Below are 13,131 nucleotides of genomic sequence, written 5' to 3'. Positions count from 1 at the left end.
AGTCAGTGCAGAGCCTGATGTGGGGCTCGAAACCACAAACCATGAGATCATGACCTGAACTGAAATCAAGAGTCAGACACTTAGACTGAGCCACCCAGGTACCCCTCATTACTTCTTTATACAAAAAGATTACCAGGATCATCTTGTATTTTCCCTGCCCTAGCCCTGGAATTAGCTTTTTCTCCAAGGAGCCCTGGGTCCTTTTAGTGGATAATGGCAGTTTAAAAATAAGATCTGGGCCCTGGGTGTGTTTATAGCTCCTAGGGTGCCACTGCTTTTATACCTCTCAGTAGATAGAGGTAGGGAAAAACACAAATGTGTGTGTATAACCATGAATTTGTTCTGATGCCTCCAAGTCCAACCTACCTGCATGTATCTGTTTTAAAAAAAAAATGGTTTTAGATGTATCATCTTTCTTTTTAGCACAGAGACACATAAAGGAAATAGCCACCACCAAACAAAAGGACAGTTGTTCCAGTACCCAGATAATCTATAATGGCATTAATAAAATGACATATATATATGCTTAGGGTACATAAGTACAAGAAAGCACCAAATAAAAAGCGATAATCTTCTTCCTACCCTAGGCTTGTCCCCAGTTTCATGTGCTTCCTTACAGGAAAAACTTAATACATATATCAGGGTGTATGTATGTATATGAGAGTATGTACTTTTTCTGTTTTCTTTTTTTAATGTTTATTTATTTTGAGAGAGAGAGTGAGCATGAGTGGGGGAAGGACAGAGAGAGAGGGAGAGAGAGAGAATCCCAAGCAGGCCCCACACGGTCAGCACAGAGCCTGGTGTGCAGCTTTATCCCATGAACTGTGAGATCATGACTTGAGCCGAAATCAAGAGTTGGATGCTTAACCGACTGAGCCACCCAGGCGCCTTTGTACTTTTTCTCCTTTAATTTTAAGAATTTGACATAGCAGGAAACAGGCTGCGCATACTGTTTATTATTATTATTCTATTATTATTATTTTGGTAACTCAATATATCCTGGAGGTCTTTCCATACACTGGGTGGCTCTACACTATTCTTTCTAATAGCATGGTATGTCTCATTATATGGATAGACTAGTTTTACTTAGCCAGTCTGTTTTGGTGGACATTTTGTTTCCAGTGTCTTGCTATTATAAACAGTGCTACAGTAAACACCCTTCTGCATAGGTCTTGGTCAAAGTATATCCATGGTTTCCCCACGGTTGTTCCTATTGGTCATTTTATTGGTATTATCAGAGCATCTTCCAGAAAGTTCACTTATATAAGCTCACACTTTTGCCTGCAGTATATAAGGACAGGTTAAATGATTTTGACACCTGCCTCCACACTTCTAAGGCTCCTGATTATAAGTCTCCAGTGTTCCCACCAATCATGGAGACCAAGAATCAAACCAGGCTTCCATTCTAAGACTGTAATTAAATGCCTATTTGTGTTGTTGTTTCTCACCTTAATTTAAAATCTGCAGGTCTAATCTCTCCATGCAAGAACGAACTTCACCTGGTGAATAGAGATACAAAAAAAAAAAAAAAAGTAACATTGGGGTTGTCCTTGTTAGCTGTACGGGCTTATACTTAAAGCAGTTTCGTCTCTAATTTGTAATCAAATGAAGGCAGGTCCCTGATAGAGTCTTACCAGGACCTTTTGCCAGAGGAGAACTGTGGGTGGACCATGAAGTCAGGAGAAGGAGGAGCTGTGACTCTCTCTGACTTCTGGACACTTCCCAACCTCTGATCAGAGAGGAAGCAGACTCAGCCCTTTGTGTGTCTTGTACAAGGGAAGATCAATGTGAAGGTCACTTGATTTTAAATTTCTTCCCAGACTTATCTTTAAAATCTCATGTAAATTGACATTCCGTTCTTGTTGAAACATACAAATAATGGCTGGCATGGCTTCCTGCAAAGTCAAGTTGATGGACTGTGTTTATTCTGTGGCTTCACCTGCCTCCTAGTACACTTCCAGTGTTAGAGACACTGGGCTATATTCAGCTTATCTTTGGGTCAGTCCCACAGAAACAGACCCAAATACAACTGCAAGTGGTTTATTTGGGAAATAATCCCCAGAAGCACTGCTGACGATACAGGGAAGAGACAGGGAAGGGAAGGAAGCTGATACAGGACGTAATCATGAACAGGTTAGCTCTGTGGGCAGCTGGGTTTCAATCCTGCTGGGGACTGCTGGGACACTACATAGGACAGTGGTTCTCAAACTTTGCTGCACATTAGAATCACCTGGGGAGCTTTTGAAACTCCTGATGTTCAGAATCCCTGGATAATGGGAGCCAGGCATGAGAGTTTTTTAAACTCCCTTGGTGGTTCCAGTGTACGGTCAAGATTGAGACCACATCTCAGAGTTGTCCCCACAAACTGTAGGAAGCTGGGCTATTTTGCCTACTAACTCCAGTACATCACAGGTTGAGGGCTGCTCCTGATGGCATTAAATCCCTAGCATTTCTGGCCAGTAGAAAGCCCAGTTACGTAAGGGAATAGTGATTGCCTAGGGATGTGGACCAGAAGGACTGGCTACACAGCCAGATCTGACATAAATTTTTTTTGTTTTGTGCACTTACAGAGCACCCTCAATGAGCCATTTAAACTCTTTAAGTCTCAGTTTCCTCAGGTGTAATTATTTTTGTGTGTGTATACAGCTATAAAGATTGGATGTCACATGTGGAAAGTACCCAGCATGCAGTGGATCCTTTTTTAAAAATTTTTTAATGTTTTTATTTATTTTTGAGACACAGAGACAGAGCATGAGTGGGGGAGGAGCAGAGAGAGAGGGAGACACAGAATCTAAAGCAGGCTCCAGGCTCTGAGCTGTCAGCACAGAGTCCAACACGGGACCCAGACTCACAAACCGCAAGATCAGGACCTGAGCTGAAGTCAGACACTTAACCGACTGAGCCACCCAGGTGTCCTGCAGTGAATTCTTTTTTTTTTTTTTTTTCAACGTTTATTTATTTTTTTGGGGACAGAGAGAGACAGAGCATGAACGGGGGAGGGGCAGAGAGAGAGGGAGACACAGAATCGGAAACAGGCTCCAGGCTCTGAGCCATCAGCCCAGAGCCCGACGCGGGGCTCGAACTCACGGACCGCGAGATCGTGACCTGGCTGAAGTCGGACGCTTAACCGACTGCGCCACCCAGGCGCCCCTACAGTGGCTTCTTAATAGACGGTTGTCATTATAAACCCAGCAAAGGGAAGGAGGAATGAAAAGGAAGAGCGGCCAGAATATGCCATAAAAAACCCTAAACTTTAGCAACTCAAGTTGTGAGTTCTAATCTGATAGCCAGTACCTAATGGTTCTGCCAGGGAACCTTTTCTCTATTTAAAGGACTGTCTTGATGAGTTGTCAGGATTTACAATGCGTCTCAGCAGGTGCAGCCAGTATTCACCTCTGCTTTGTGTGGCAAGGTGCCTCCAGGAGTAGATGGTCCAGACACCAGGGAACCAAAGGAAGCCTTGCTCTCCCTATGGTTAAATGCCTGCCTGTTAGCATTTAGGGACCTACTTAGGAATGCATGGGGTGCTGTGGCTGATAAGGCATCACCAGCACCGCGGTCTTTCTAGATAGGAAAAGGCAGGAACACAAAATGAGTAAAGATCTGAGAACTCTCCTTGTAAAATCAGGTTCCCAGTATTACTGTGGACCACAAACACGTTTGACTCTGAATTGTGCAGTTGGATTATCTAAGTTGATTGGTTACATAGAGTAATTATCTAGAAATTAAGCAATTGTTTAGACATTCCCTAAACCATACAAATAACTTTTTTGTTGATAAGGGCTTCAAACCGTTGCATATGCAAAGAATTTTAATAAATGAGAGTTCATTATGCTGTTAAAAGTAAATGAATGAACACATAAAAGAGGGCCAGGGAAGCATCAGCGATTGTAATGTGTTATGAATGAAGGACTGTGATTAGTCCAAGTCAGTGCACCTGAGAGCCAGTAAAAATATACACAAAATAATTATAGTAATTATTAGAAGGCCAAGGAAAAAGCACTCTGGTTAATTCAATTTTGTGCTTCCTGTCACATCCTATTGTTGAAAATCTTTGTGAATAACACCTCCTTCTCCCAAGTTAAATTGATGCCCATAATGAAGTTTTTCTAGGATAATCTCTCTGGAAAATATACTCACCAGCTCTCTACCCTGAGTAGACCACGTTTCCTGTCTTCTTTCCTGCTCCTCTGGCCTTGAGTGTTTTTGGAGGGAAAAGTGGTCTATGCTTGAGGAATGACAGTGACTCTGGCTGCCAGTTGGTTAGCAGGGCTGGTGGTGGCACTGACATGCTGGCTGGCTCTCCCCTCCTGCCGTTTGTCCGGTTGGACATGATTTCCTTCCCGTGGGAGAGAAGGACCTTTCCTTGGCCAGGACGATTTCATCTCTGCTTCCAAACAGCCTAAAGGCCAGGTGTTCCATGGCCAAAATCAACAATCAGGGCTTTTCCTAGTTTTCCAAAGTCAGGTTAGTGGGTAGACATTTTAAGTATTTTCTCTATGGTTTGTTTCCTCTGGCACCTGCTCTCACTTGCTGTTACTGCTATAGTTGCTTCTGCTACTATTTCGCTGATAGTTGAGTAGCTACTGTGTGCCAGGCATTGTGCTAAGCCCTTTACCCACATTGATCTAGTTAACTCTCATGATAACTTTTGTATTCCCATTTTATAGATGAGGAAACTGAGGTTTGAATAGGTGAAATGATGTGCTTAAGGTTCTACAACAAATCCAAGTCATAACTTGGGTGTGAAGCCACCAAGTCTGACTTCAGTGCCAACTTAGCATTTTCAAATGCCATAGTTAATGGCATCTGAACATAAAATTACATTTCATGTTAGTTATGGTTTCTTCACTAGTAGCTCAGAGAACACCAGGATTTCCAGGTTTGCTACCCCATGAGCACATTGAAGAGTCTAGAAAACAGGATCAGGTTGCTGGATGTTGGAGAAGGGTGTTTTAAAAATAGGAGGAACTCCCAGGAGTGTATTAAAAATGGAGGAGGAGTCCCTCTCTCACTCACGCCTGCAGCTTCAGACAGGAGCAAAACAGAATGTGGATCCGTTCCCTGCCCAAACGTGAGTTTAGCAAGTCAAGCTCCAGCTAAGGGCAAGGACAAGAACACAAAATCCTTTTGCTAATCTCTCCCCAAAGAAGGCGCAGATGAAAGGGAGGCATTAAAGCCTCTGAAACCACCAAAGCTGTTTGCCAGCAAAGAGATAAATCAAAAAAGGTTTGAGATCTGGTTTGAATTTAATAATTACAAACGACTAATCGGGGGCCATTTGCTGTCAGGTTGGGAGCTGCACTCCTTCCATCAGTGTGTTTTTGCTGCTCTGCTCACTTGGTTATTAAATAGAAAAGCCCTGTGATTAAATAACAGGGCTGTTCTGACACTAATCAATTCAATCTCAGCCATTTAAAATGAAGTCAGGCCTTGCATTTGCCCTGTCTCTGTGAGCGGAGTAAGGACAACACACTGGAAACGTGACTGAAGGTATCTGGAGAGCGTCCATTTAGACCCCTGTGTGCCGTGGGTAGTTCCAGGATGGTCAGTCTGCGTCCTAGCCAGGTTCCCCCCATCCTGTAGGATCCCCATCTCTGGTACCCACCCTGCCCACCTCACAATGTCAAATAACAACAGAACAGCGGCGACAACAGTGGTAATGGAAAGTGCCACAGTAACAAGAATAATGACCATTTTTTAATCTTTCGCTGTTTGCCGGGCCCTGTTCTAAATATTTTATTTCCTTTAATCTTCGAAATAACCCCATGATGGAGAAATCAAAGCTTATGGAAGTGTTTTATAGACACAGATCCCCACATCTAGAAACTGCCCCCGGCCCATTGTAGGTCCTCAGTGAATAATTGTTGAGCGAATGAAGGGATAAAGAAGTAAGTTTATCACACCAAATAGCAAATAGTGGAGCTGGATTTTGAACTCAGGTCTGTCTCATGTAAGCTCTTAATTTCCTTCAGGTATGTAGGGAAATACCTTGTGAGCCTTTTATATTGTTTTTAAAAGGCATTATTTTAAATGTGTTTAAATATATTTTATATTTTTAATATATTAATTCAAATAAGGTACATATTGGGTTTTTTTAATTTTTAATGTTTATTTTTGAGAGAGACAGAGTACAAGTGGGGGAGGGGGCAGAGAGAGAGAGAGAGAGAGAGAGAGAGAGAGAGAGAGAGTCACAGAATCTGAAGCAGGCTCCAGGCTCTGAGCTGTCAGCACAGAGCCTGATGAGGGGCTCAAACTCATGAACCATGAGATCATGACCTGAGCAGAAGTTGGATGCTTAACTGACTGAGCCACCCAGGCACCCCATATTGCTTTTAAACAATATAAAAAGAGAAATAGCATTGTAAGGCAGAAAGATCAGTGGTTTGAGAATTAGGCAGGCCTAGAGAAGGATTAGAGAGAAATCCTTCTCTAGTATTTACTAATTTTGTGACCTTGAGTGAGCATGAGTGTCCCTCACTGTAAAATGAACACAGCAATTCTTATTTAAACTGGGTTAAAGAGTAGCTTAAATGGAACAGTCCTTTAAATTGTGAGCACAGTGCTTGGCTCATAGCAGGTGCCCACTTTCAGCTTTCACTTCCTTCCGCTTGTGTATTAGAAAGCACCTGGAGGGGCGCCTGGGTGGCTCAGTCGGTTAAGCGTCCGACTTCGGCTCAGGTCATGATCTCACGGTCCGTGAGTTCGAGCCCCGCGTCGGGCTCTGTGCTGAAAGCTCAGAGCCTGGAGCCTGCTTCAGATTCTGTGTCTCCCTCTCTCTGACCTTCCCCCGTTCGTGCTCTGTCTCTCTCTGTCTCAAAAATAAATAAACATTAGAAAGCACCTGGATTCTCCTTGGATTCTGAGATTCCAAACCTCAAAGATCTCAAGATTTGAGTCTAGAGAGAATGGGAGCTGAGCCCAATAAGGATAAGACATTAAGGCTTGGCCCAGTTCTTCTGAACATTGATCAGTCAGGGATAGGGTCAGTGCTCTCCATAGAGAGCCATACCCAGGACACCAGAGAAAAACTAGTTGTTTATGGACCATTTACTCATGAGATTTAGGGGTCTACCTTGTTCTATTAGAAGGTAGCCACGCCTAAAGGAGAGAGCCATTGAGTGGCCTGGAGAACAAAGATGCTTCGTGAAAGTGGGTTGGAAGGAGCACAGGTGAACGCTTATGGTTGAGATAGCAGGATGGTGTTACCAGCATGAGTCTCAAACAGAGTCCACTCAGATGCATCCAAACATACCCCTATCTCCATCAGACCTTATATCTGAACATATGAAGGGCTTTTCTCTGTTGCAAATTAACAAAGGGGCTTTGTGTTTGTTTGTTTCTTTTGATTCGAGAAACATGAGTTTTTCTAGCACCCAAGCACCTCTAGAAAGTATCTCATCAAATATGTAACCTGCAGGTCTAAGGAACCAGATAGTATATTCCGCCCCTTTGTTCTCATAAATTCCCCTCTGTAATTGCCTTTCCTGCCTGCCCTAGATAGGTGCCTAGGTGTTCAAAGGGTTCAAGTGCCCATTAAGTTCACTTATGATTTGGTTCAAGCTGGCTGTTCCCCTTCAGTTGAGGTATTCTTATGCTTTGATTCCTTGCTCCTAAAGATTGAATCCCTGTGCCATTGCTGAGGGCAGTGCCTGGATAGATGCCCTGGTCATGGGAGTCCCTCACCCTTGAACAGATCTGACATTCCTTCTCATAGGGGGAGTGGAAGTCACCCATATCCCACTTAGACCAATGTTTGAACAGCCATGATTTAACATCTCTATGTATTTTAAGAAAAATAAATGCCTCCATTGGTAAGGGAAAAAAACCTTTCTTATTTGGAAAGCAAGAGTTGTAGCTTAAACTTGCAGGTTTTATGTCTCCAAGGAAATCTGAGGTTGAAGAATGTCAGCTTTCAGTGATCTTTGCTTTTGAGGTTTTGATTTAATTTTGGCAGCCAGGTGGTTAGCGGAAGGGAAGGGCGTCACCTCAAAAACACTGGCCTCCTTTATTCATTCTTTCGTTTAGTCACTCATTCAGAAATTATTCATTGACCTACTGCACAGGGCACTGGGGTTTAAAGTTATGTACGCAAATCAGCGCAAACTATAGCACCCAAGGCGCTCTGTTTTCATGGTTGAAAGGGAAGCAGACTCTGCATTCGCTTCGGTAAATTGAACAAGAATAACAGGGTGGGTCCATGGCTCCTCCAATTGGCTGATGAGAACATGCAGGGCCAAGTGTGTAAATGCAGACAGTTTGCTCAGTGTCCTTCCAGCCTAGGAACCTCCCCTCCCCCACAGGTAAGCTGCCCTTTGTTTCTGATGCACAGGAAAAGTAAAATGGTGGCTTGACTCAGCCCTAGCCTACCTGGTGGCAGGCAGTGATAGCTTCTAAAGCTATAAAGGACCACAAAATGTTATCTAGGTGTACTGTCTTCAAGGCCAGTTCTTTAATAGAATAAGTTATAAAGGTGTCTCCTCCCCAACTCCTCATGTGCAACACTTCCTTACTCCATCTCTGTACGATGTGCCCTTCCAGACTCTGGGACGGGACAGTGTAGTGGGGAAACACATAGCCTGGAGCCTGATGAATCCAGGCTCTGCCTGTTGCTAATTATAGAACTTTGGGCAAATCCCTGCCCCTCTCTGAACCTCCATCTCCTCCTCTGTAAAATGGAGATAATACTTGTTCCTGCACACCTCCTGGGATGGTCGTGAGAATCAAATCAGATCATGCATATGAAGATTTAGCTCTGTGATGGGAAGGTGGTGAGTATTAAATTGGCCAAAGCTAGTTATTGTCATTATCAATCATTCTGGTGAAGTTCAAAATGAGTGTAGTGTCCTGCCACACCCTCTGCTTTCTGAGATACACATTTGTCTGTGTCTCCAGGATTTAAATTTCCCATGAACTGTTCTTCAGATCGTTGACACGAGCTCAGCTCTCCAATAGTTTAGAAATTCCTGGGTGGAATTTAGAAGCTCCTAGGTTGTGGTATGCAACCCATGCATGGGGCTGTGTCACCTGCACACCTTTCGTCACGTGGGCCAATCAGGCTGGCTGGTCTGGTGGAATGGGTGCCCATTTGGTCCCCTCCACTCTCTCCCGCTGTGCCCCCATTGGAGTTGGGTAATTGGTGAAGATAACAAGCTTCTCAAAGGGTGCAGGACTGAGGGCATCCGCAAAACAATCAAGTGCTATCGTAGGGTGTGGGGGCCATGCATCAGGTACTGCAGCAGGTTCTGGAACGTGACCTTGACAGACCAAGTCCTGCCTTCATGGGCTTATGGCTCATGAGAAGGTCAGCCAAAAACCAGAAAACAAAAGATTAAATTAAATGGGGGAAGGGAAGGAGGAAAAAAAATAGATACAAATAGGGAGGGAGGGAGGCAAACCACAAGAGACTATTAAATACAGAAAACAAACTAACGGTGGATGGGGAGGTGGGGGAGAGGGAAAATGGGTGATGGGTATTGAGGAGGGCACTTGTTGGAATGAGCAGTGGGGGTTGTATGTTTATTATTTGATAATAAATTATATTCATAAAAAAATTAAAAAAGTAAATTATCGTTCTAAACTGTGTCTCCCTTTCTAGTCTGTCTCAGCACTTCATCTGACTCATTCACAACGGAGATCACAATCTGTAATTATTTTGTTTTCTTTTTACTCCCAGTTAGTGAGCATGGAGCTTGCCTAGCTCATTCACTGCTGTATCCCCAGATCCGCCGCAGGGCTTTGCACATCAGAAGTGCTCAGTAAACACAAAACAAGTGAACAGATGGCTAAACGACACTTGTGAATTTTTTGCTTCAGGCCCAGAACTTAACCATCAGGCTCCTTCTTGGTTGCTGGCAGTGGTCAGTCACCACCCCCTGTAATAGAAATTGAAAAGAAAATCCATTTTGATAATCCTTCAGCTTTCATTTTATAAATGTGTGGGTTTCTCAAGGAGATCACTCTATCCCCGATTAAGTGGCCATGGCTTAATTAAAAAGGCTACTAGAGGACGTTTATCTTCTGGATTTGACACTTGGAGCACGTGAAGTGTTGGAGGTTAGGGGTGCTCTGGAGACTGAGTTCCAGCCCTGGGTAATTGTTGAGTTGGTCTGGAGAGAGCTATATGCCTCTGAGGGAAAAAACTCTTGGAGTGCCTGGGTGGCTCAGTTGGGTAAGCATCTGACTCTTGATTTTGGCTCAGGTCATGATCTCACGGTTTGTGGGTTCAATCCCTGAGTTGGGCTCTGCACTGATAGCACAGAGCCTGCTTGGGATTCTCTCTTTCCCTCTCTCTCTCTCCCCAGCCCTGGCTCATATGCACACACTCTCTCTCTCTCAAAAAGAAACATTAAAAAAAAACCCGTCTTATTATCCCCTCTCCTTCACCAGGATGGGCTTCTTGAGATAACAGGCTACCATTAACATGTTGCATTGACAAAATTGTTGAGTTCTAGGACTGGAATTGTAGCACCATGAAATTCTATAACTTGACAATATTGGGTAGCAGCATATATCTGTGTGGCTTGCAGTTTGGGTAACACGTGACAGGAGCTGCTATTTATTGTGTGCCTACTGTGTGTCAGGCCTCGTTCCTGCCTCCATATGCATATCATCTATGATCCTAGCAACAACCCTACCTGATAGGCATTATTCACCTCATAGACAACATCCCAGAGCCTCTGCCCCTCATGGCATTTCCCAAGCGCCCAGGTATAACACTGTGGACTCTCAACGCAAGAGAAGCCAGACTCAGGAAGGGCACAGACTCTCCTGGGTAGCAGCTGTCCCCTCTCTTACACCCCAGCACGTGTTACTGATTGATTGCAGCATTGTCCCATTTTGCTGTGCTGTGTACTGCTTCTCAATACAGCTCCAGGCAGAGGCTACCAGACGTTCCGGGTAGCAAATGAGTTGTAACCTATTTGCCAAGCATGCTTTCAGTGATACGTGTGAAGGGTTTTGCCCCAGAAATTAGAATCCTGGATTCAGAGTGTTACACCCTAGCCATGTTACTTTGAACAAATTGTTTATCTCCTCTGACTTCAGTTTATTTATGCTAGAATGGAAATTATCCTTTGCTGTACTTGCCTCAAAAAGTCACCTTGTAAATATTAAGCAGTGAATTGGCTTCACTGACACCACAGTGCTGCTTTTAATTGTAACTAGATGATGAATCAGTAAGGGTCAGGTCCCTATACCAACACGAAGCATTCTCAAAATGGCACGTGGCTCTCCCCTTTTTTTCAGGGCTCCCCTCAAAGCCCCTGAATAGAGTATCTGACCCCCTAAAAATCACCTGGTGAGTTTGTTAATGCAGATTCTTGAGCACCATCCCAGATGGCTGATTTGGTATCCTGGTTCCTGGCATTCATCTCTAAATCATTCCACTGCTCTGATGGAATAATATATAAGATCTAGAACTCCATTTCTCTGGATAGAACTATGTGCACCTGTGGGGTTCTAAAGATCTAGGCGGCTGGCTATGGAACAAGAGGCCCTAGTCCCCTCCCAATATCTTTGGCCTATGCAAACACCTTCTTCTCTGAGAAGATCTCTCCAACCCCCACCGATGCTAATTACTCCTCACTGTGTTTGCAGAGTCTTCTAAGCCATGTTTTGAGCACCCACTGTGTACCAGGTACTCTGCTAAGTTCTAAAATGCGTTACCATATTTACTCCTCTCCCTTTGAGAGTAGAAGCTAATATCATCACTCCCACCTTAAGAGTTGAGAAGGGATAACTCAGAAAAGTGAAGTGACCTTCCTAGGATATTTGGATTTTTCTACATTCTAGTTAATTCCTTCATTCTAGTTAATTCCTGTCCCTCCTGAAAGAATGTGAGTTAAGGAACTCACTCTCTGCTGCTGCTGGTCTTTGCAGTCCCAGAAGCAAAAGCAGGGCCAGGCTCATGATAGATGTTCAACAAATCTTCCTTGAATTGATTTGAAGAAATACTAGGACAATTGTAGTAAGACAGACAAGGATGGCTCTGGTTACTTTCCACTTGCTGTCTTTCCTGCTCAGGGTATGATAGAGGAGGAGGAAGAGGTGGGCTTCTTTAGGGACTGAAGACTAACATGTCTCTGGGTTCCATGGGAACTTCATGCCAGTGATTCTGGTCCTTTGGTAAGTTTCTGCCAAGTTATGATCAGGAGACTTAAAAAGTCACACCATAGGGACTCAAGTGATACTTGCCTGGTTGGTTGAGCTGGAATGCAGAAGTGAGGTGAATGTATCCCTGATGAGCTCTATTATGGTTTGTAGATGGAGTTTCTTTTCTTTTTATAAAGAAGAAAATATATTTTCCACATCTAACCTGGCAGATGGTCATAAGTTCATTTCAAATACAGTTTTCTTCAGTTCCAGTAATGATTTTTCTTGGTGTTGATGGCTATAAAACAGGAAGATTGGAGATGATGTCTAAGATTTGTTCCAGCATTCTGGTTCTGTGATTATATCAGGATCCTGGACGAAGTTTAGAACTTTAAATTTAAATTACCCAAGTACAAAGCACCTCTAGAACTGAAATATCTTCAAGTGAATTAGATTTCCTTTCCGGTCTAGCGTCTTCTTCCAAGTTAGTCAGAATCTGAACTTTGCATCTAAATATCTAAGCCTTAATATATAAAGACATTTAGGAAAAAAGGAAATACAAAAAAAAATGTAGCAGCAGGAATCAGAATAATGTAAACCAATTACCTTAGAGTTTGAAGCTTCTCCATGATTTCTTAAGCTTTCTTAGAATTGTTCATTTACGTAGGTTGGTTAAAGGTTTTCGGGAAACACGGTACAAATGGCAAGTGTTGCATGTGCCATTCGATTGATTGCTTTTTTTCTTCCCTTAATCAAAGCCATAATCCCTGTTTGCATTTGAACCTTGTCTATCATTTGTTTTGCAGCGAAAACGCAAGCAGAGCACCCAAGATGAGGATGCCGTTAGCCTTTGCAGTCTCGACATAAGCGTAAGTACAGCGCTTCCTGTTTCCTCTGCCGTGAGAACACGTCTCAGCTCTGAATCTGTTTGTCAACATGCTGTGTGCCATAAGTGGGCTTCCAGGATCCGACAGTGGAAGTTGTGAACTGGGGAAAACTCTTTTTGACATTTCACTTGACTGGAGAAAGCTGCGTGGC

General features: G+C 43.5%; 1 protein-coding gene across 2 annotated transcripts in view; it reads left to right on the top strand.

Annotated features, from left to right (window-relative positions):
• The window catches only part of ARHGEF3 (Rho guanine nucleotide exchange factor 3), a 269,708-nt gene that overhangs the window by 111,470 nt on the left and 145,107 nt on the right, over positions 1–13,131 (top strand). For both annotated transcript variants that reach the window (XM_032592322.1, XM_030307059.1), the window contains one exon: positions 12,900–12,962. In XM_032592322.1, coding sequence (XP_032448213.1) covers positions 12,900–12,962 — 63 coding nt within the window. The remainder of the gene's footprint in view (positions 1–12,899; positions 12,963–13,131) is intronic.

Source organism: Lynx canadensis, chromosome A2, assembly GCF_007474595.2.
Source record: "Lynx canadensis isolate LIC74 chromosome A2, mLynCan4.pri.v2, whole genome shotgun sequence".
Taxonomy (NCBI): domain Eukaryota; kingdom Metazoa; phylum Chordata; class Mammalia; order Carnivora; family Felidae; genus Lynx; species Lynx canadensis.
The sequence above is the reverse complement of the archived record's forward strand: the minus strand, read 5'-3'. Positions and strand labels throughout refer to the sequence as shown.